This window comes from Egretta garzetta, unplaced genomic scaffold (assembly GCF_000687185.1).
Source record: "Egretta garzetta isolate BGI_Z169 unplaced genomic scaffold, ASM68718v1 scaffold638, whole genome shotgun sequence".
Taxonomy (NCBI): Eukaryota; Metazoa; Chordata; class Aves; order Pelecaniformes; family Ardeidae; genus Egretta; species Egretta garzetta.
In genome coordinates, this window is record NW_009260676.1 from 1,178,263 (window position 1) to 1,197,812 (window position 19,550).

Consider the following 19,550-nt stretch of genomic DNA (forward strand, 5'->3'; position numbering starts at 1 on the left):
GGACCCTCCCCTCCCTCGCAGAGCTTGCCGTGGCCGCCGGGCGGGCAGCGGCACTGCCCCGTCACCGGGTGGCAGGAGCCTCCGTTCTGGCACTTGCAAACGCTGGCACAGCCTCTGCCGTACGTCCCGGGGGAGCAAGCTGCGGAGGAGGAAGAAGGAAGATGAATGGGCCGAGAAATCCTTTCCCCACTGCTAGAAATGAAGCGAAATAACACTCCGGTCATCAAAACTGAGCAAGGAGAGAGTTCTTTAGTCAAGCGGGCTCTAAACAAAGCCATAGTCTTTCTATATATGGTAATGCACAGCCATCTAATATTTACTAGATCATTTTACAAGGACACCTGAATTAATCAAGCTTATTTATGTGAAGTTCTCGGTGATGTATCCAAATTTTCCCCCGCATGTGCTCCCCTCCACACAATGCAGGGGGCTCAAAAAACATTGCCTCTAAAGTACAAAGCTTAAAAATCAGAGCACTGTTTTGAATATTTGGAGATAAGTATTTTAAACATTTTTCTTCCTCCCAAATACCATTATAAAAATAACACTGTGTTCTTCTAACACTGTCTCTGCAATTCCTCAGACGATCATGGCAGAAATGGATCCACATCAGCACGGGATTCCCTCCTAAAGCCCTCATCACTCCAGCGCAAAACAAATTGCAAAATGAAGCCTTGCTCCGCTATTTGCAGCCCAAGCTAGCTGAGTAAATACAGTTGCTGGAGTCATCGGACTTAAGTGACATTTTATCAATGTACATTAAGAAACTTGACGTTTCACAGCAATTTCCATTTGGTTTCTTTCGTGCATTATTACAGAAATCTAGTTCCAGTTTTCTCAACTGTTTAGCTTGCTCTAAACCCATGAACGATGCTGTATATTAAGAAAGCGAGAGAACAGATTGAAAGCAATCCAATATGGCTAATTCATATGGATTATATATTGCATTTATCATTGTCAATGCCTACTTCATTGGACTGCAGGTTTGGCTCAATAACTCAGTCCCATTAAAGTTCTCTAAATTCCAGAGGCGAATGCCACCAGTTTACATGCATGGATATCTGCTGTAAATATAGAGCAAAAATGTTGTTATTATTATTTATGAAGACTAAAGAATTTGTGTCCTATCTTGAAATTTTTATAGTCTACCCTGAACTACCAGAGCACCATGAAGAGGTCTAAGAATACCCTAATTCAATAGCTTGAACTGTCTTAGGTAGACTAGAAATTATCATTTTAATTCTCTTCATTCCCATTCTCTCAGCTCTCCCCAGTGTTTACAAACCAAACCCACGATCAGTCTCCCAGAATAACTACAGGCAGACTGTTGGTTTCAATCATTTGCTGTTTTTTCTATATTTCTGTCCTTGTGATGATGCCTCCTAAACCATCTTGATGGTGATTAACCTGAGGATTGCTGTCTACCGATGCTAAGTAATAATTCTTCATCATCTGTTGGTCTCATCAGTGACAGCACAGACCTTCTGAGCATGATGGGCCATCACTCCATATGCCATGAAACGGAGGCATCCATCCCAAACATGCAGAGAGACCACTCTGTGAAGGCTCAGACAAGCAACACAAGATTTGCCAAACTGCGGATGAAGAACGGTGTGCGGTACAGCAAGAAATCCCCGCTCTATCTTTCCAGTTGGTTTTGACACATACTTCTGAACCAGAAAGATCTTCTGCCAGGAGGCGGGAATAAGAAGAGTAGAAAGCTATTGCAAAGGGCACTGGCCGACTTGGCAAGAGAATTCTGAAAAATACAATTTCCAATATTAAAAACTAACCATCCCAAGCAAATTATGTTAATAATAAAAAGAATGATAAGAAAAAAAAAACCAAACAGGCCCAAGTTTACTAACAAAAGGAGGAAAGAAAAAAAAAAAGGCAATGTCTTGGGATGCTATAGAGGAAAACTCAAGTTTAGCATCTATGTCCACCCAGATTGTCACACCACCTGCCAGGACAGACTGCTGAAAGCCAGCGAGGCAAGTTGTGCAGCAAAGCACGGCAGGCAAACCTTGGCACTTTTCAGCAGCAGAGTGAATAGGGATGAACACCAACACAACACGGGGAACTGCACTGCACTGGAGAGCAGAGACCTTGCTGTTTGAGGGTTTGTACTCCGTACCGCAGGATCCCTTCCAATTTCTATTTAATGTGCCACGCTACAATAAAATTTTGATCTGCCTACGAAGCAAGCTCCTTGGAGATCTTTGCAGATTAGAAGTCCAACAGGTTATTCCCATTTCCTACCTATCTGCAGTGTCACAGCACGAGGACAAAGTCCCCACCTCTCCAAGACGCGGTACTCACTCTCATTACAGATAACGCCGGTCCAGCCGGGTGAGCAAACACAGCCGCTGCGCTCGCTGTTACACCCGCCGCCGTTCAGACAATCCTCACACCTCAAGCTACAGTCAGAGCCAAAAGTGTTACCAAGGCAAACTGAAATGAAAAAAAAGTACAGCAGGCTTAGCGAGCATCCAGACAAAATACTTCCACAAGCTCCTACCTATCGTTCCAGATGCACAAGTGCAAAAAGGAACCTGCATGACATTTTGAAAAAAAAAAAAAAAAAAAAAAAGTATTCACGTTGTTAGCGTTACTGTTGGCAGCACTGCAAATATCACTGAGTCATTCCAAAAGATGGTCTCCGAATGGAGATGCCCAAATTTCTCTTCAAATTGTAGAGTCTAAGTAAAAGGAAAGCTGGGACTTTAGTTGGAATTTCCTCCCATAAATGCTGTAATTCCCCCCAAAGAGCACTTCAAACTACTTTTTAAGAGCAAATATTTTGCCTTCAGAAAAAGTGAATTTGCACCTAATGCTTGATAATACTGTGTATAATTAAAAGTATTTCTTAGGAGAGAATCTCCTTTTCTCCTTGCTAGGCTCCCCTTTTTGTTCTTCTATTGCAGTAGGTGGACGTGGTGCTATTTAAGCACAGTCAAGTTATATTTTTAACAGCATAGTTCAAGTGTTATTCTAGGAAAACAAAGCATTTGTCACTTCCTTTCTTCCTCATGGATGTGAAAAAAAAGGGTTAGCCCATATAGGAAAATGAAGAAATATGAAAATGCATTCCTCCCTCACCTTCCCCCCCCCCCTTTTCTCCCTTGCACCCAAATACAAGCGCAGACGTGCGCACCCTCACGTTCTCTCTTTGTGGGGTCTATTCAGAAAGGCATAGAACATAAAAGTTACCCTCTGCTAAAACATCGCGGTGACATTAGGATCCTATCCACACCGCCAGTTTACTGCCTTCGAGACTTTATGGCTGTGGCTGGAGGCTTTTTGGAAGGGGATTTTGAACAACACCTGAAAGCGAGCTGGCAGAAGATTATTTCAGCTAACAGTAAGTCAGCAGGCTGGTTGCTTTTCACCAGTAATTTTCTATGTGAGGCCAGATTTCCTCTAGGTCTCAGCACCCAACTGTTCCTTTTTCTGAAGCTGAACAAATGCCCAAGCTTTCAGAGACATTCAGAATCCCAGTGCTCCCACTTGGAACGGGTTACAAATTCATACTTCAGGAGAAGAATACAAATTACCCTTAAAAACATCATGCTTCCACACTAAAATTCATTCAATCTGTAGAAAACAGTGAATTACTTACACCAGCTTATTGTTTAAAGCTGTATTTTTATAATATAGACAGCAGCACAAAATTATGACTGAAAGTAGAAGGAATAAATCAACATTTGGGAGGTAAAAGAACTTACTAAACCATTAGAAGTTGCATTCCTCCATCACCTTTTCCTACAAACCCTCACGTGCTGCAAAGCCTCAGCTTTAGAAAAAGTGCAGATGCTCAGCTATGACTGATAATACCCAAATTCATGTGGCTAAACATAAATAAACCATGCAAAACCTGGTCAATAAATATTTGATTGCGGTTTCTAGGCCTGATAATTTTGCCTGTGGTTACCTCATCTATCAGTTTCCCAACTGGTTATCAGTGTCGTCGAGTCCGGCTGGATGCTATGTGATTTGGGAGGTCTCAACAGTTTTGTTCATAAAAATAAGTTAATTTTTTATTAAAGCCAAGACCAGTTCCTGATTTTTGCCTGTAGGGCACAATCCTCGGATGAGTAATTAGAGCTCATATAAAAATCACAGGACATACAGAACAACAAAAGTAAGAAATCTCATTCCTCCCTGGTGACCCACCAGCACATCCTGCGCTCCTCAGAAAGAAAGCGCAGGGTCTCAACTCCTAATACTCTTTAAGTGGTGAAGTTGCCACCTTCAGGTGGAAACACTGAAGTCATTCAAAGTCCAGGTGGGGTGCAAAGCTGCTTTGCACCCAACTCCTGTGACTCTGGGTACTTGTGTGCTCTGTTTGCCACCGGTTGTGCCAAGCCCTCGGCCAGCCTGAGCTCCACGTGGATGGGTCTGTGCTTTTCCCAGAAAACACATCCAAAGCATCAAAATGGACCTGAATCTCCAGAGAGTTGTTTCTTCCACAAACAAAAATGCAAATATCTTAAGCAAAATCCCCTCCAATTATTACAAAAGAGCTTGTAAACAGGCCCACATGCCCCGCCCCCCCCCCTTTCCTAGCTGGAGGAGAAAGGGAGCATTTCCCAAGGACTTGTTCTCAGTAGAGCAGCTTTGGTGGATTTTGAGCATTGCAGTCACCCACGCAATCCTCTCGCCCCCAGGATGAACAGGATCTTTCTGTCTGTTGCCTCTGCAGCTTTGTGCAGACACCCTGCTTTTCCAAGGAGCCTCCCATCCCTTGTTTGCTGTGCTGCTCACTTTTCCCATGCCTCCCTCCTCATCCCTCCCTGCCGCATCCAGGCGGCAGCAGCCGCGACCAGGGAGCCTTCCTGTTTTCCAAACATCTCCCATTTGGGATGGGACATGTGGCAATGCCTCCTCCTGCTGGCACGGAGGACAGACAGAGAGCAGGATTAATGCTCACCCCTCCTCTGTTCCTCCTGAGGGCTTGAGCCCAGCCAGCCCAGCATCAGTTGCACCCCAAATCCTCTTTCCAAGCCTATTTTCCCCATTTGCTTCGATGGCTAAAAGCGATGCTCGTGCACTCACCGACCCTGTGCACCAGGGTGAGCTCTCCTCGCAGGTCTTCATCCTCGTAGAGGGAGCCAAGCGTGTAGCGAAGGAGCTGGGGGGGACCTCTGAACTGCAGCCCTGGAGCTCCAGCAAACGCCTCTTCTGCATCATCCTCCTCCCCACCTAGGGCTGACACACAGACGTGCCATCAGGACCCGGCCCCGAGTCTTCCTCCACAACATTTCCCTCTCTTTTACATCTTCTTTTTTTTATCATGCTAGTAGATTTTCCAGCTACACCCCTGTGCAGTCTGCACAGCAGTCACAGCCTCACATTTTCTCCTCTGTATTTATAAACAGAGTTTCTGCTATCCAAAAAAGAGAAAAGGCTGGTGGTAGTGAAATCTTTCCCTTTCCCTTCTTCTGGAACTAAACTCTGGTCCTAGAGTCCAAAAAAAAAATTTGAATGGGGAGTTTAATTTTCTTCCCTTGAAGTTTGAGATTATTTTTAGTTAATGAAGGCCATTACTCCAGCTCATTTTGGAGATGACAAATATAGAGTGAGGCTGGTTGTCCAATTTATTTTCAGAAAAAAACTAAAATTTGAGCCTTAAAGTGATGGGAAATCAGTTTGCTTGCTTTTTGGAGTTGGTTAAAATAGCAAAGCCTTCCCAAGGTTTTGCAGGTACTAAACGTGGTTATAAAATTAAGTTGCTAGGCTAAACTCTGTACTGGTTACACTGGAAGAAATCCAGAATCGCACCACTGACTTTAGTGGAAAACTTGCCTTGGGCCATCAAAGCAGAACCTGGCTACCTTTTCTCCACAGGAAGTTAAACTTCATCAAATAGTGTAAGAGAACTGTCAAAATAGTATTTATTTCTAAAACACAATGTTTAGGTTCGCAAACACGTCCAGGGGATTTAAGCATCCATCTCCCATTAATCTTTGGCAAAACCCATCTATTGAGGATGAACTTGGGATCCATGTCTTGCATGAAGCTCTACCCTGGTCACATTCAGAGATGGCTCAAGTTGGGCTCCCAAAATCCCAGGATCTATGAAAATCTCAGTTGAATTTACATTTTAAACCAGTAGGAAATACTTTAATGGCCTTCAAGATGTAAAAAGAACTTACCAACGCAGGACCATCTGTTAACACCAAGCCTGTAACCCTCCTTACATGCACATTCGTACGACCCCAGAGAATTAACACAGAAATGGTCGCAGTTGCCGTTATCAAGGCGACATTCATCCACGTCTAGAAAAACCAGATACAAAATGCTGATTAGGTGCAAGTACCTCTGCTTGGAAAGGGCACTCTGTGCCTGGCTGCATCCGAAAAATTATTCTGCACAGAAGAAAAACCCGATTTTCTTAGTACTTTGGGGCGCTCTGTTTCTCACTAGTATTGGAGATATTCAAACATTTCAGGGCAACATGGAACAGATTATTTCACCTTGTCTCAAGTGAAAACAGCTGCTTTAAGCTGTTAAGCTCAGTTGATCCTTTGGTTATTTTGAGGGCTCTCCTTTTGTAGAAGTAGTCTTTAACACACATCAATATACAGTGTCCATGAAGAGAGGAGGAAAAGTTCCTCTCTGCTGGCTCGTTCCCCACAGCCCCGCTTCTCCATGCTTGATGCTGGGTTTATTACTGCTTTCCAGTCTCAAAAAGTGGAAATTACACACCTATAAAACCTTACCAGCAAAGCTGGCATACGGTCACTGATTCTCTTATTAGGGAAATGCCCACAAAGCCCTGGGATGAGCTTTGACAGCATTTCTTCTCCCTGCTGCTGTGCTTGGTTAGACTGAGCCACCGGTAGCAAAGGACTCACCGTCGCAGGCACAGCCGTCGGCGCTCAGCTGGAACCCCGCTTTGCAGGCACACTCGTAGCCACCTGCATAGTTGACGCAGAACTGGGAGCAGCAGGACTCTCCGGTCTCGCACTCGTCCAGCTCTGTAAGGAAGGGGCAGCTCCTTCAGCCCCCGGAGACGGGCTGAGCTGCCGGCACCACTTTGCTCGGTCGCTACCGCGCTTTTCAGCACATGCCTTTCCACGTCTTCCACTCCCTTTACCTCCTACCTTCTCCCACAGCAGCCAACACCCTCCACGTCCGGGGAGAAGCTTCTCTTCTGCAACTCTTAGGTGCCACGAGGTGATTTACAAACCAGACAACAACTGGGTCTCCCCAGCCCACAAATACCATCGATTTACCAGTAATCTACCTTTAACCATTTCCACCTTTTTCAGTGCAAACAAAGAGTGAAACAAAGCTCTGATCCAACAACCCATTTGCTGGGCATCAGCAGCCTCCTAGGTGCATTTGTAGTTTTTGGTAACTAATTGCCCAAGTGCCTTATCCTGCCCTGTGTCCACCCAGAAATTGGTATCGTCGACACTGCTGTTCTGGTGATTAGATACCAGAATCGAGCTGTTATCTTCTCACTGCAGGCTCTTGGCTGATCTCAGCCCTGGCAGCCCGCTGAGGAGGTCGGTGGCCATTCAAGGGCCACCTTGTCACTGCTGAGTCTGCAAAACGCTTCTGAACGTTTCCCAGACGAGCAGCCGCAGATGGGAAAGGTCAGTGTCTCAATTAACCTTGGAAGGAGTACCAACATTATTAGGAAACAACGACAGGAGAAAGAGGGGAAAGAAAATGTAATTAATCAATCGAGGTGAGGAGGTCAGCATGAGAATGATTAATGCAGGTTATTTGAACACGGAGTGTTTTCCAGAAGTGTCACAAGCCGAGCTCCTCTGCAGTCCATCAGACGGTGCCTTGCTCTGGGGCCTAGCAACGGTCTCTTCTCCGTGTCGGAATGCGAAATGTGCATCCAACAAAAAGGAGATTTTTGCTGTTAAGAGCAACTTTTCACATCCTCAGCCTTGCCAAACCCTTCCCCCGTGCTCTCGTTTCCCTCGTTGTGGCCGCTTCCCTCCGAAATCTCCTTCAGCAGCTGGGGCTCTGCCTCCTCTCATCCGTAAGCAAACAGGACCGTGTCACCCATCCCACCCCGGCAAGGCTCTGGGTCCAAATCTGCCTCCCCGACCTTCTCTTCTTTTGCTTTTTAAGCTCCAGCATCAACAGCCCTGGCAGACCTTGGTGCTTCCCTCCTCCCCTGCTCCTTCCTCTCTCCTGCACTTGGCTTCTTCTCTTGGAAGACTTCTTGTCTGTAATGCCTCTCGCATTCGCCAGAGCTCCCGCTCTCTGCCTCTCCCCATGCCTTACTATATTGCTCTGCGATGCCTCCTCTTCCCCCCTCCCCCCCTTCCCCCTTCTTGGCTATTCTTTACAATTTTAATGGCATAGTGACAGCACGTCTAAACCAGAATGAGATACAGTTTGCATAGCAAAAGCCGTAAACAAAAAAAATCACATCGTAAAATTGTTTAAAACATGGAGGAATTTTAAAGCTCTTCTCTCGAAATAAAAACAAATCTAACTCTATTGCTTTCACTTCCTAAGTGAGACTTCTCACAGCCAGAAGTGCAATCTCATCACTGAGCAAATCTGATGGAAATAGAGAAACTTCCATACCACGAAGTGGAGTTTGCGCACGAAGCGCTTTGGAACAGCAGTGCTACCGCTCCCAGCCAGAGCCGACCTTCCCCGCCGCCAGCTGAGGAAGGGAAGGAAAAAATATTCAGCCAAGCGATGCTGGGGCTGGACACAATGAGATATGGCCACAGCACCTGGTGATGCACCAGAGTGTCGTCTTCCATTTGGGAGACAGAACTCCTTCCTTTTGTTGATTAATAATCCCAGCAAACACGCAGAGCAAGGCAAGCTGGAGCAGCGGCTGAGGAAGCGCCAGAGGACAGTATTAATTAAAACTTGCAGGAGAAGGGCAGGGGGTGGGAAGGTATTTCCTTGAGTGACAGCTCTCCTGCAGGCAGACCCACCACACCTCCTCCCTCCTCCTGCGGAGCCGCAGCATTCGCCGGGAATTACCTGCGCACGTTTTGCCATCAAAATCGAGGCGATAGCCGTCGTCGCAGGAGCAGCGCGGCCCCGCAGTTGTGTGCTCGCAGTGATGAGAGCAGCCACCGTTGTTGTCCTGGCAGCTATCGACAATTTCCATTTCGATGCCTTGCAGAGAAATAAATCAAAAGGATGTTAAGAAGCAAGCACGGGGGGAGAGTCACTGGAGAGCAAGCCTTCTGTAAAAAAGCATCCATAAGCCAACTGCTGTAGCAGGAAATATAAACTCAGCTCCCATGCACACCCGAGAAGAGCCTGTTCTGGAGTCACTGAACTCCAGGTATTTGTCTCCTTGTGTCATAACAGTGGATGCTCTCGACTTCGGTAACGTGAAGCCGGCTCAGTGTTTCAGCAGTCTGCAAGCTATGGGAGCGTTCACGGGTTTCCTGAGATTTATGCTTTGTTTGAACCCAATAGTGAGTTCTGCCCTTGCCCCAGAGAAGGAAAGGAACCATCTGAGGAACACAGGTGGTTCATCTCAACGCAGACCGCAGCTTTTAGTTTTGTATGCGAATGGGAAAGATTTGGGTTCTGAAACATCCACCAAACACAAATGCCGTAAAATTTTCATAGCAGAATCCTGTTGCCAGGCCTGACACCTAACCACAAAGCAAAACAATGCAGCTTTGGACTCCTGGACGTCCCTTCAAGGGGACAGCTTCTCTGCTGAGACTTTATCCCCCTTCAATTAAGACAGGGTGGTGGTACGATGCTGTCGCCAGCCTCCTTCATCCTGACAGACCACCCCATCCTCCCGCACTCGGTTGCGCTGGGCAATCCTCACAACTTTTTGGCCAGGCCCAGTGGAAATACTCATAGAGGAAAGGGAACGCCTGTCCATCTCATTCCCACCAAGGTACTTAGTTAAATGATTTCTTTAGGATGAAAAGAAAATATAGTAAGTTCAGTTATAAAGTTTCTCTTGAAGAATTAGCCGGATTGTCTTGTCACAGAGCTAGAGAAGAATTAATTTCCCACACTATGTAGGAGAACTGAGAGACATCGTCCCTAATGGAGCCATCGTACTTCCAGGAACACCCCAGCTCAGAGCAGCAGCCATCAGGTCCGGTGCAGAAGGACAGCATTTCCCCACTGCCATGGCTCACGGACACATCTATGTTGGCGGCTCCCATCCCTTTTTGTGCCCCCGGGGAGCAACCTGTCTGCCAACAAGAAATGCAAGTCTAGCTGGAAGAGGGTATAAATTAGGAGAATATATATGGAAGGCTACATCTCATGCATGGTATGATTATTTGCACCAGGGAGAAGAAATCTAGCCTCCTGCCCTGTGTGTTAAACTGGGATTTAGGAAACCCCGTGATCCAACGCAGAATCTGACTTCATACGCTATCTCCATCATTTACTTTTTTCTCAGTTCTTCATCAGTAAAACTGGAATAACAGCTCTTCCCCATGCCACAGGGGGAATGAAGGAATAAACAAAGACTGTAAATTGCTCAAACACTGGGATAATCCTGATCATAAATATATGCAGAATGTTTTTATTTTTATTGTTTGCTCTGTAATATCGCACATAAGGCACAGAGAATCACCATCCCCTGAGATTTGCTGAACATCAAGAAAAAATATTATCAGAAAATCACAATAAAATCTAAGTGGTCCAAACCATTTTTTTATCCCCATAACTGATCGCTTTCTATCTATACATTAATTGCTTTTCTTCCACCATTGCACTACTCACAGTTCCCCATCACCTATGAAATAATTCTCCAGTATGTCTCTCACGTTTTTTGGGTTTTGTTGTTAATGTATGTTAATGCTTTGAAAGTGAATTTCATCCTTAGTAAGTATTTCTTGCACACACATTCTTAAAGCAAGCACTCATTCTCTGGCATGCAGCGTGTTTTCCTAAGGAAACTCTGCTGAAAGTTCTTGCACAGTATTATTAGACTGAACGATCTTTGCCCACCTCTTTGCTAAAACAGGTCATGCTTTTGTCTGCATTCCAGTGAGCTTATGTTAGGTCCGTAACAACACCAACTCTTCCACATCACCTCCTTTATTAATCTCAATTTGCCCTCAAGGACAGCCCAGGGATCACCTATCAACTAACAGTGCTGGGATTCTGTCCCCTTCTCAAGAAAAGTAGCGCTGATAAAGAAACCCCGCTGGCAAGAGGGAAGACAGCAGGGCTCAGAATTGTTTTAGTTTGGGAAATTTTAGTTGTTCAAATACTCTTTTCATCCCCAATCTTGCTTTTTTTCCTTTCTTTTTTTTTTTTTTTTTTAAAGCATCTACTTAACAGTGTCAATAATCTAAGGAGAAACTTGAGTAAACCTGGACAGATAAAGACAAGAGCAGAACATCATGTTGGCTTTCTTTTGCATCAGATCCAGTATATAAAAAAATTGGGAGGAAGAGGGCAGGAATGAATATATTTCATAGAATAGCAGTTTTGGTAGCTTGGCAATAGCATTCACCAGACTCTGAAGACAAACCAACAGGGCTATTTGCTCTTTGAAATGCAGTAATTAAGGTCTGTGAACACAGGCTTAGGAATGTATCAACCTGCAAAACCAGCAGTAGCAGATGATGAAGAAAATAGTATTAAGCCTGAGCTTTTGCATACATTTATTTTGCTGGGAGCGCTAATCCAGCTGCATTAAAAATGAAGCGTAGCAGTTTGCAGATAAGATAGCCCGAAACGCGTGGCTGTAGAAGCGTCACTTACGGTAGCACTGCTTTCCATCAGCCCCCAGCTCGAAGCCGGGATTACAGACGCAGGTGAAGGATCCCGGAGTGTTCACACAACGATGAGCACACCTGGCTCTCCCTTCTGCACACTCATCAATGTCTACGAAGCAGAGAGAAAGGCAAAGACATTCACGTGGGTATTAAAATAAAAAAATAATATTGCTTTACGCGTACAGGGCTGCATTTCCAAACATCCACTGAAAAGAGCATCCTGATGTTAGTCTACAAATGACAGCATCTGATGACTCCAGGAACACTGAACTCACAACTTTATTCTCCAAAACACTCTTTTTTTCTAAACACCGTAGACCTTGAACCTCAAATATTGTATTTACCGTATCAGCCAAAGCAACTTGCTTATTATTCCTGTAAAAAGAGCAAAGTCAAAAGAAGTTGCATGAAGAACTCAGAAGAAAGTCCTATCTGCCCGTACCCCAAAAATTATCACTAGGTCCTCAGGCCAAATTAATGGAGCAGGAAACAGATGATTATTTTCTGAATGTCAAATGATTTGGATTAAGCGGTGGCTGGGTTTCAGCAGGTACAATGCAGACAGATCTTCTCTGTCACATCCCTGAACCCTGCAGCTGCTTCCACAGAAGTCCAGCAGGGAGGCACCTACCCTAATCCGAAGAGTTTCACCCCCCCTGTAAGAAAAGGAAGAAGGTGAAGAGCTGTAGGTGGGGAGACTGTTCTTCACCCAGTCCTCTGTCAAGCCTTCTCAGCTTTAAACTCAATAGTCTGTAGTTTGGAGTTAAATGTCACTAAAGGCATGCATCTTCCTAAAAACTTAGTGGAAGAGCATAATAATATTTTTAGGGAATAATAATTGGGGAAAAAAAACAACAAAAAGCTTACACTAAATACTGCTGCTGTGGAGCACAGCTGCAGAAAACACCAGCCTCCTTGCAAAGCCTGGCTTTACCTTACACACGGCAAACCCCTGACCGACCTTCTGCTCCTTCTCTTGTTCTGACATTTTGCTTGCAAAATACAGATTATTCATCGCCATGATCCTGGGTCAGGAGAGAACAGTCCTGTGTGCAGCTCCGCACCTTTTACCACAGCAAATCACTTTCTACCAGTTTTGGGTTTTTTTTTTTCCCCTCCATATGTGCTGTAACCAGTGCCGTACTCACGGCCCCTTGTACTTGAGCACGAGGAGCTTTATGAATGCAATCAGCCCACTTGCAAAAAGAGGCCCCAGGCAGTGCAAACACCACACACCAGCTCATGAAAATTTCAGGATAAATGACAGCTTCTCTGAAGCAGCAATGTGAGTAGCTGCTGTTCAGAATAAAATGGGTTATTTCTCTTTTTTCTGTAATTAATTGTCGCTTTGCGAGTATGTTGGCAAGTGCTGTAAATGTTCTTTTCTCCTTTTCTGCTTTTTCAAATAGAAAAAGTTGGAAAACTGAACCACAGCCACCATGCCGCACGTGTTTCTCCCTATCTTGTCAATACAGCTAACGGCTAAAGCATAACTCTTCAGTTGTCCTTGCTCTCCTTCTAGCTCGGTTTCCAAAGAGTCAAAGCTTGCATTCTGCAAAAGATGTGGAATAATTTCTAGGAGAAAAAACAGTAATTGCATATCCATGGTGAAGACCTGATGCTTAATGATTCAAAAGACTGTTGCCATGAGGTCAGGAAGAAAATTTGTTCCATAACATTGGGAGTTACCTAATGCTTTAGTTTATACCTAAATTAGCAGAATTGTCAACGTGCATCCAAGATGAAACGAGTAACGTGCTAAAGGTGGTATTAAACCCACTGCTGTTTCCATCTATTAATAATCAGTGAAGCGTCTACGCTACTTGAAGACACTTTGGTTTTTCAGTAACCTTACCCGTGAGTAATCCCAGTAAGAGAGGGGGATCACTGAGGGGTGCAATGCTACTTGCAGAAGGGCTTCCAGGCAACTGAGTAAAATACTTTGGGTAGGAAGTAAGTATTTTGCAAAGCACCCAGTACTCTGTATAGATAAGACAACAAAGTAAGTCTAGGCACAATTTTGCCCAAATTGTCAAAAGGAGGAGTTTAAAACTAGTGCCTGAATACATACCCTGATCCTGACAAGGCTGGTACAAATCTGTGTACCATGAAGTCCACAGGTGCTTTGCGCTTCATAAAACTGATAAACTATCTAGCTTCCAAGCATCATATTGAAAGAGAAAGGCGGGTATTTTGGTCTCTAATTCCCCCACATTTGGGGTCAGAAATGCTTCAGATCCTTTCATAAATCCCAGACTAAATACAGGACTTTGGAATTCAACTTTTTAAGCTCCTCTCTTTGGAAACCTTAGACTTCATGATTACTTCCTTCACAGTAGTTTCTCTATTAATATGGAAACAGTTCTCCAGCTAAAAAGCCCTTTGAATTCTAAATAGGTTTTCAGTGACCTGGTTCAGAGTGTTACTTGAACCAATTTTCCAGGAGCTGTATCTGGGTCATTATTTTAAAGGGACCCTACTGGAATAACACTACAGCATCTACAAATCCAGTTGCTAGAAAGCATGATTTAAGAGATCACAGAGGAATTCTCATTACTAAAATGGTCCTTCAAGACCATCAGCTGACATAAATATCACAGAGAGAACCGCTGTTTCAAAATGCATACATAGATTTGTATAACGTATCCCTTTCCATTCAAAGCTCAGTAAGCCAGAGCACGATTAACACCTTTCCTCCCAATAAGTAGTCCAGAGGTTCTTACCTAAACAGGACTTTTTGTCTGCAGAAAGATAATGCCCCGGATGGCACTCGCATTTTGCAATTCCTCGCTCATTTTGACAGATTTGTGAGCATCCTCCATTCCCACTTGTGCAGGGGTCTATCACTGAAACCAATTAGAGCACACTGTCAACTTAAAGGTCATGGGTTTGTCTGAAAATGGTCTTACCTGCCATCGTTACAACTAACAATGAAGATTACTGTAGCTGTAAGAGATTAGACTGGGAAAAAAAAAAAAAAATTGACAGAGTTTGGTGTACAGTAAAGCCGTTGTTTTTCTAGCCGCTATTTTCTCTCTTGCTGGAGAGCATTTTTCATAGAGCACCAGCAATGCTTTAAACAGCGGGAGACTGGGCTCGCATTACATCTTGGAAGCAGGACAAGAAAAGTCCATTTTATCCTTATTTTGCTGTAACTGAGCAGATTTCGAGAGCTGCTCTAAACAATAGCAATTAGCACTCCAATCCATGTGAACCCATAAACACATACAACGGCAGAGTTCGCCCCGGAACGATGTGTGTTTAAAAGTCTCGAGAGGAACCAAATGCTGAAGAGCCCCAAAAGACCTCCTTCAGTCAAAAAACATACGCCATTCATGGTGTACATCAAGATTTTTTTTCTTTTTTTTTGAACAATATCATACAAGTTTTCAAGGATAAGCCACTCTAAGTGGCAACTACTTCGAAACACTATTTATAGAGCATCTGTCGAAGTCTCCACCTCAAAGATTTCACCGTGTTTTATGGGTTTATTTCAGGAACATGTACCTGCTGGAAGCGTACTGATGTATTTGCCCAAATAAAAACTTTGCACACACAAAAATAGACCTACCAGGACTGTTTGGACAGGTCTGATTTGAGTTAAGAGCCAGAGTTTTCATACCAAAATCTGGTATTCTGCCCAAGGCTGAGGTTTCAGATTGGAGCACTAGTTACACCAACATGCTGGTGAATAACATTCCATTGGCCAATTTGAAAATGTGTCCTTTAGAGGAGTTCTTAGTGTCAAATAAAGCTTTTTAAAATTTAAGCCTATTTCCTTTCGGATCAAGCTCTAATTCAGTTTTAGCAACCCGTGTCTGATTTGAGACATTTGGCCGGTATTCCTCACTCGCCTCCAGCCTGACACATCCTTCGCTGGCCATCTCAAGCTCTGCACAAGCCAACTTCTGCAGGGGCACCAGGCAGAAAGTCTACAGCAGTTCAACAGCAACGAGTCAGGGTTTCAGTAACCCTGGGGAAGCCCTGAAGGTATTTTCCTCCCGACCTTGCTGCTTTGCTCTTCTAGTGGCTAACCACATAGCTACACAGAGCTATGCAGGAGAAGGGAATAGGAGAGAAAGACCTCTATTTTATAGAGATACATCTAAATATGGTGTGGGTTTGGGTTTTTTTTTTCATTTCCTCCAATTTTCACTTTTCTGTGTAGCCAGGGCAGTTTCTGCCACCGTTTGGCAAAGGAGGACGTTGCCCCAGAACACCTTCAAATCCCCTCGTTTCACCTCTTGGCATCTCAAGAACATAACCGTTCAAGGCTGCAGGCTGAGAGCTTGACCTGACAGTATTAAAAAAAAAAAAAAAAAAGAATAATAATAAAAAAATATCACTGTTAGGGATGTAGAACTGAAATTTTCTGTTGAACTTTCAACATGATAGGTTGCAAATAGGTTTCCAAGGGACAGCAGCACTTCATCCTACGTGACACTTCCAAGGCTGACAACTTGGCTCTGCAGTTTGACAATTTCCACTCGACAAAGGATTTAGCTTCAAGCAAGAACTCGTTCCTTGCCGATATGAAATAGTGAGTTATTTGCCGGTTCTTTTTTTATTTGGATAAACTAAATGAAATCACTATCAAACAGCATCTGTAAAGGTTTTCCAAGCATCTAAAGCTTTAATTTGAGAATGATTACAGCGAAATCACTATCAAACAGCATCTGTTAAACCTGCATATTGTAAAGGTTTTCCGAGCATCTAAAGCTTTAATTTGAGAATGATTACAGCATAGAGTAAAACTTGTAATAATCTGTGACATGACAACAAGAAAACAACAAATTATAGGGTAGATGTTCGTAACACGTAATAATTTGAATAAAGATAGCAGCCTTGGAAGTCCTTAGACAAGACAAAAGTTTGTAGAGGAAAGATCTTCAGGACATAAGGCAACCACTGATTGACTTGTTTTCCACTGACATATCTGTTCCTTCCTGTTCTAGGCAGGTTTCAGGAAAAGCTAAAAGTAACTCATTAGTGTTCTTTTTCCTACACATTTGGCTCTTATTGTTTGACTTCAGTGGATAATAGACTCCATCCTACAGAGCTCTATTCCAAGCTGTTAAACACTATGGCAAAACATTTTCTGGAACTGTTTCATTTCCCAGATATCCCAGGACATCCAGGAACCTTATCTGAAAAAGCCATGGTGATGCATTGATCTGGCATGGTAGCAATGTTCTTGGTGAAGTGTGAGTATGGGCTCCACATGTGCTGTGGACCTTCCAGACCTTCACTGCAAGGTTGCAAAGAACAGGGTCTCCAGCCCTATCTGCCATGAACTCTAGAGCACCTAAAAGTACAGAACTGGGCCGTATTGAGTCCATTTTATTCCTCACAGTAACCGTGACTTTACACCGGAGACAATATGAAGTGGTAAGGAGTAAAATTTCCTTCTTATGGCAGGGAAGGTTTGGGGTGGAAATAGAAATGACTTATAGAAGGGAAACTCAAAGTGGGTTGAGAAAGGTATTTGTTCTTACCATCCCTGGATAACCCAACAAGGAACTCACTCTAGCAGACATCTTATAGAGCCCATTTTCTCACACAAGTATCACAGCCACTGCTAGCCACATCCATACACTTCTCACCCCCAGAGCAGCAATCTCACCTCTTCATCTGATGTCACACCACTCCATCCTGTCCCATTTGCCCCCATGCTGACGGCTGCACCACCCAGCTAGGCTTGTGTGTTTCTGTACAGCCCAGGGAGTCAGTGAGGATGACTCTGCACCTGCAGCGCAGCGACGCCTGCTGTAGTAAATACCCTCATGATGCTGGAGTTTCTCAACCCAAACCAGCGCTACAGCAGCCATCCTTTCTGGTTGGAAATTAAAAGCAGCCAGGCTCACCTCCTCCCACCTTTTCTACCTAAAACATCTCTAATCGCCAACCCAAATGCATTCATGGCCACTTTATGCTCATTTGTTCCTATAAAAGTCTTGTCCGTTGGCTTAACTAGCGCTTTTCTCTCGCAGGTGTTTATTTGCTAAGGTAGTTATGGGTGAAAAGCATCCTACTCAGTCTTCGTTTTGCCAGCTGAGCTCCCCTTGCGAGACAGATTCTCCTTCCTCAGACCACAGCTGTCTTTCTAGGGGGGCTGCGTTATTATATTTTGATTTCCACCACCCTGAATGCAGGTAACCAGGCATACACGCAAACTCCACATTAAGGTCTCACCTGCAGACAAAGCTGACCTTGCCCCTTCTCCACTGTTCAGTAATTCTTGGCTGGTGACAAACTGCTGCCTTCAATGGGTGGCTGACCCTCATCAGCCCCGTGACGGCAGGGAGCGAATGGCCACATCTGCCAGTGCGGTGGCAAACCCTCATCAATTCGGGGACCTAGCCTGCTCGTTTTGCTGCTGAGTGAGCACACGAAGGTTTGAACTGCTCCGTGACCGCTCAAGGGACAACTCCCTCCCGACCAGGCATCGCCACACTCAGACCCTGCTGGTCCAACCTCTGTCCCACCACGCCACCATAAAAACCACCAGAAAGTGTGCAGTGGTCCTCAGGCCCAGCTGGCTTGGCCAAGGACATCTCGAGTGCCAGAGGCAGCAGAGGACCCAGGAGAAGTTTGGAAATGTGCTGGAGAATGGTGAAGGAAGGTCTCTGACACCCTGTCCCCCCACTAACGCTCCCCTTTTCCGACTCTTATGACCATCTCGGGGACAAAACGCGGCCACGCCGTGAGGGATGGCAAGGCGAGCTGGCTGTGGGTGCTCGCTGAAGCACAGCGTGCGCGGGCTCTGCGGAGGGCAGGACTCGGGGAGGCCAAAACCGAAGGCCAAGCGCTCGTTGCACACAGCAGGAGTTGGAAGCAAGCTGAACAGCAGGATTTACTTACACTTTATACACAGCATATAAAATCTCTCAGCAGAAGAGGAGCCATATGGAAACGGTTTTGTGACAGGAATTTTAGCGCAATAAATCCATAAATTTGGCCCTATCTTTCTCTGGCATATTCCAGGGTACCATGTGTGTGCGCTTGTGTTGGGGAAGGGGGGGGATTTGCCTTAAAAACTGATGAATACGTTAAGATATATGAGAAAAAAAACAACCACCCTAGTAATCAAACCCAAAGGTAGCTTTTCTGTTCCGCTTGTGAGAGTGTTTGCTTTGAAACCTGAAGAGGAGGATGAATGAATCACACTGCGATTAGCAGCAACGTAAGCCAAAAGTAGATAAAGAAAAGCTTTTATGTAGAATAAAACATGTTCTACAGGCCAACTCTCTATACAACTTGGTGAGGAATACAACGTTAGAATTAAAACACGATTAAGTTCCTAACCTATGTCATCATCGTCAGTGGGCAACAAACAGCCAGGAGTCTACGAGGCCAAAATCTTGTTCAAAGTTGTGAACCGAGGTGGACTTCACACCTCAAACACATGGCGTTTTAATCCTGTTAATAAGCCATTCCTGAAGCTGCTTTTGGCAAACAGGGCGAAATACGAATGAATACCGTGACCTGATGCGCTATTCCTGGGGTCTTTTAAAATTGCCTTCAACGTGCACCTCCAGGCAGGTAGCACGGGCCTTACCTTCACAGGATTTGGCATCCCTCTCCAGCTGGTAGCCCGGCTGGCATCGGCACTTGTATCATAGAATCATAGAATGTTTTGGGTTGGAAGGGACCCCTAGAGGTCACCCAGCCCAACCCCCCTGCGGTGAGCAGGGACACCTTTAACCAGATCGGGTTGCTCACAGCCCTGTCCAACCTGGCCTTGAAAGTTGCCAGGGATGGGGCCTCCGCCACCTCTCTGGGCAACCTGTTCCAGTGTTTCACCACCCTCAGTGTAAAGAATTTCTTCCTTATATC

General features: G+C 44.8%; 1 protein-coding gene across 1 annotated transcript in view; it reads right to left on the bottom strand.

Moving 5' to 3' along the window:
* LOC104132492 (multiple epidermal growth factor-like domains protein 6) overlaps nt 1-19,550 on the bottom strand; it is a 230,410-nt gene that overhangs the window by 42,324 nt on the left and 168,536 nt on the right. Inside the window, exons 8-16 of the mRNA XM_035901187.1 lie at nt 19,273-19,330; nt 14,438-14,560; nt 11,701-11,823; nt 8,980-9,117; nt 6,861-6,983; nt 6,159-6,281; nt 5,059-5,205; nt 2,323-2,454; nt 5-139 (exon numbers count right to left, since the gene is read on the bottom strand). Of these exons, the coding sequence (XP_035757080.1) occupies nt 5-139; nt 2,323-2,454; nt 5,059-5,205; nt 6,159-6,281; nt 6,861-6,983; nt 8,980-9,117; nt 11,701-11,823; nt 14,438-14,560; nt 19,273-19,330 (1,102 nt within the window). The remainder of the gene's footprint in view (nt 1-4; nt 140-2,322; nt 2,455-5,058; nt 5,206-6,158; nt 6,282-6,860; nt 6,984-8,979; nt 9,118-11,700; nt 11,824-14,437; nt 14,561-19,272; nt 19,331-19,550) is intronic.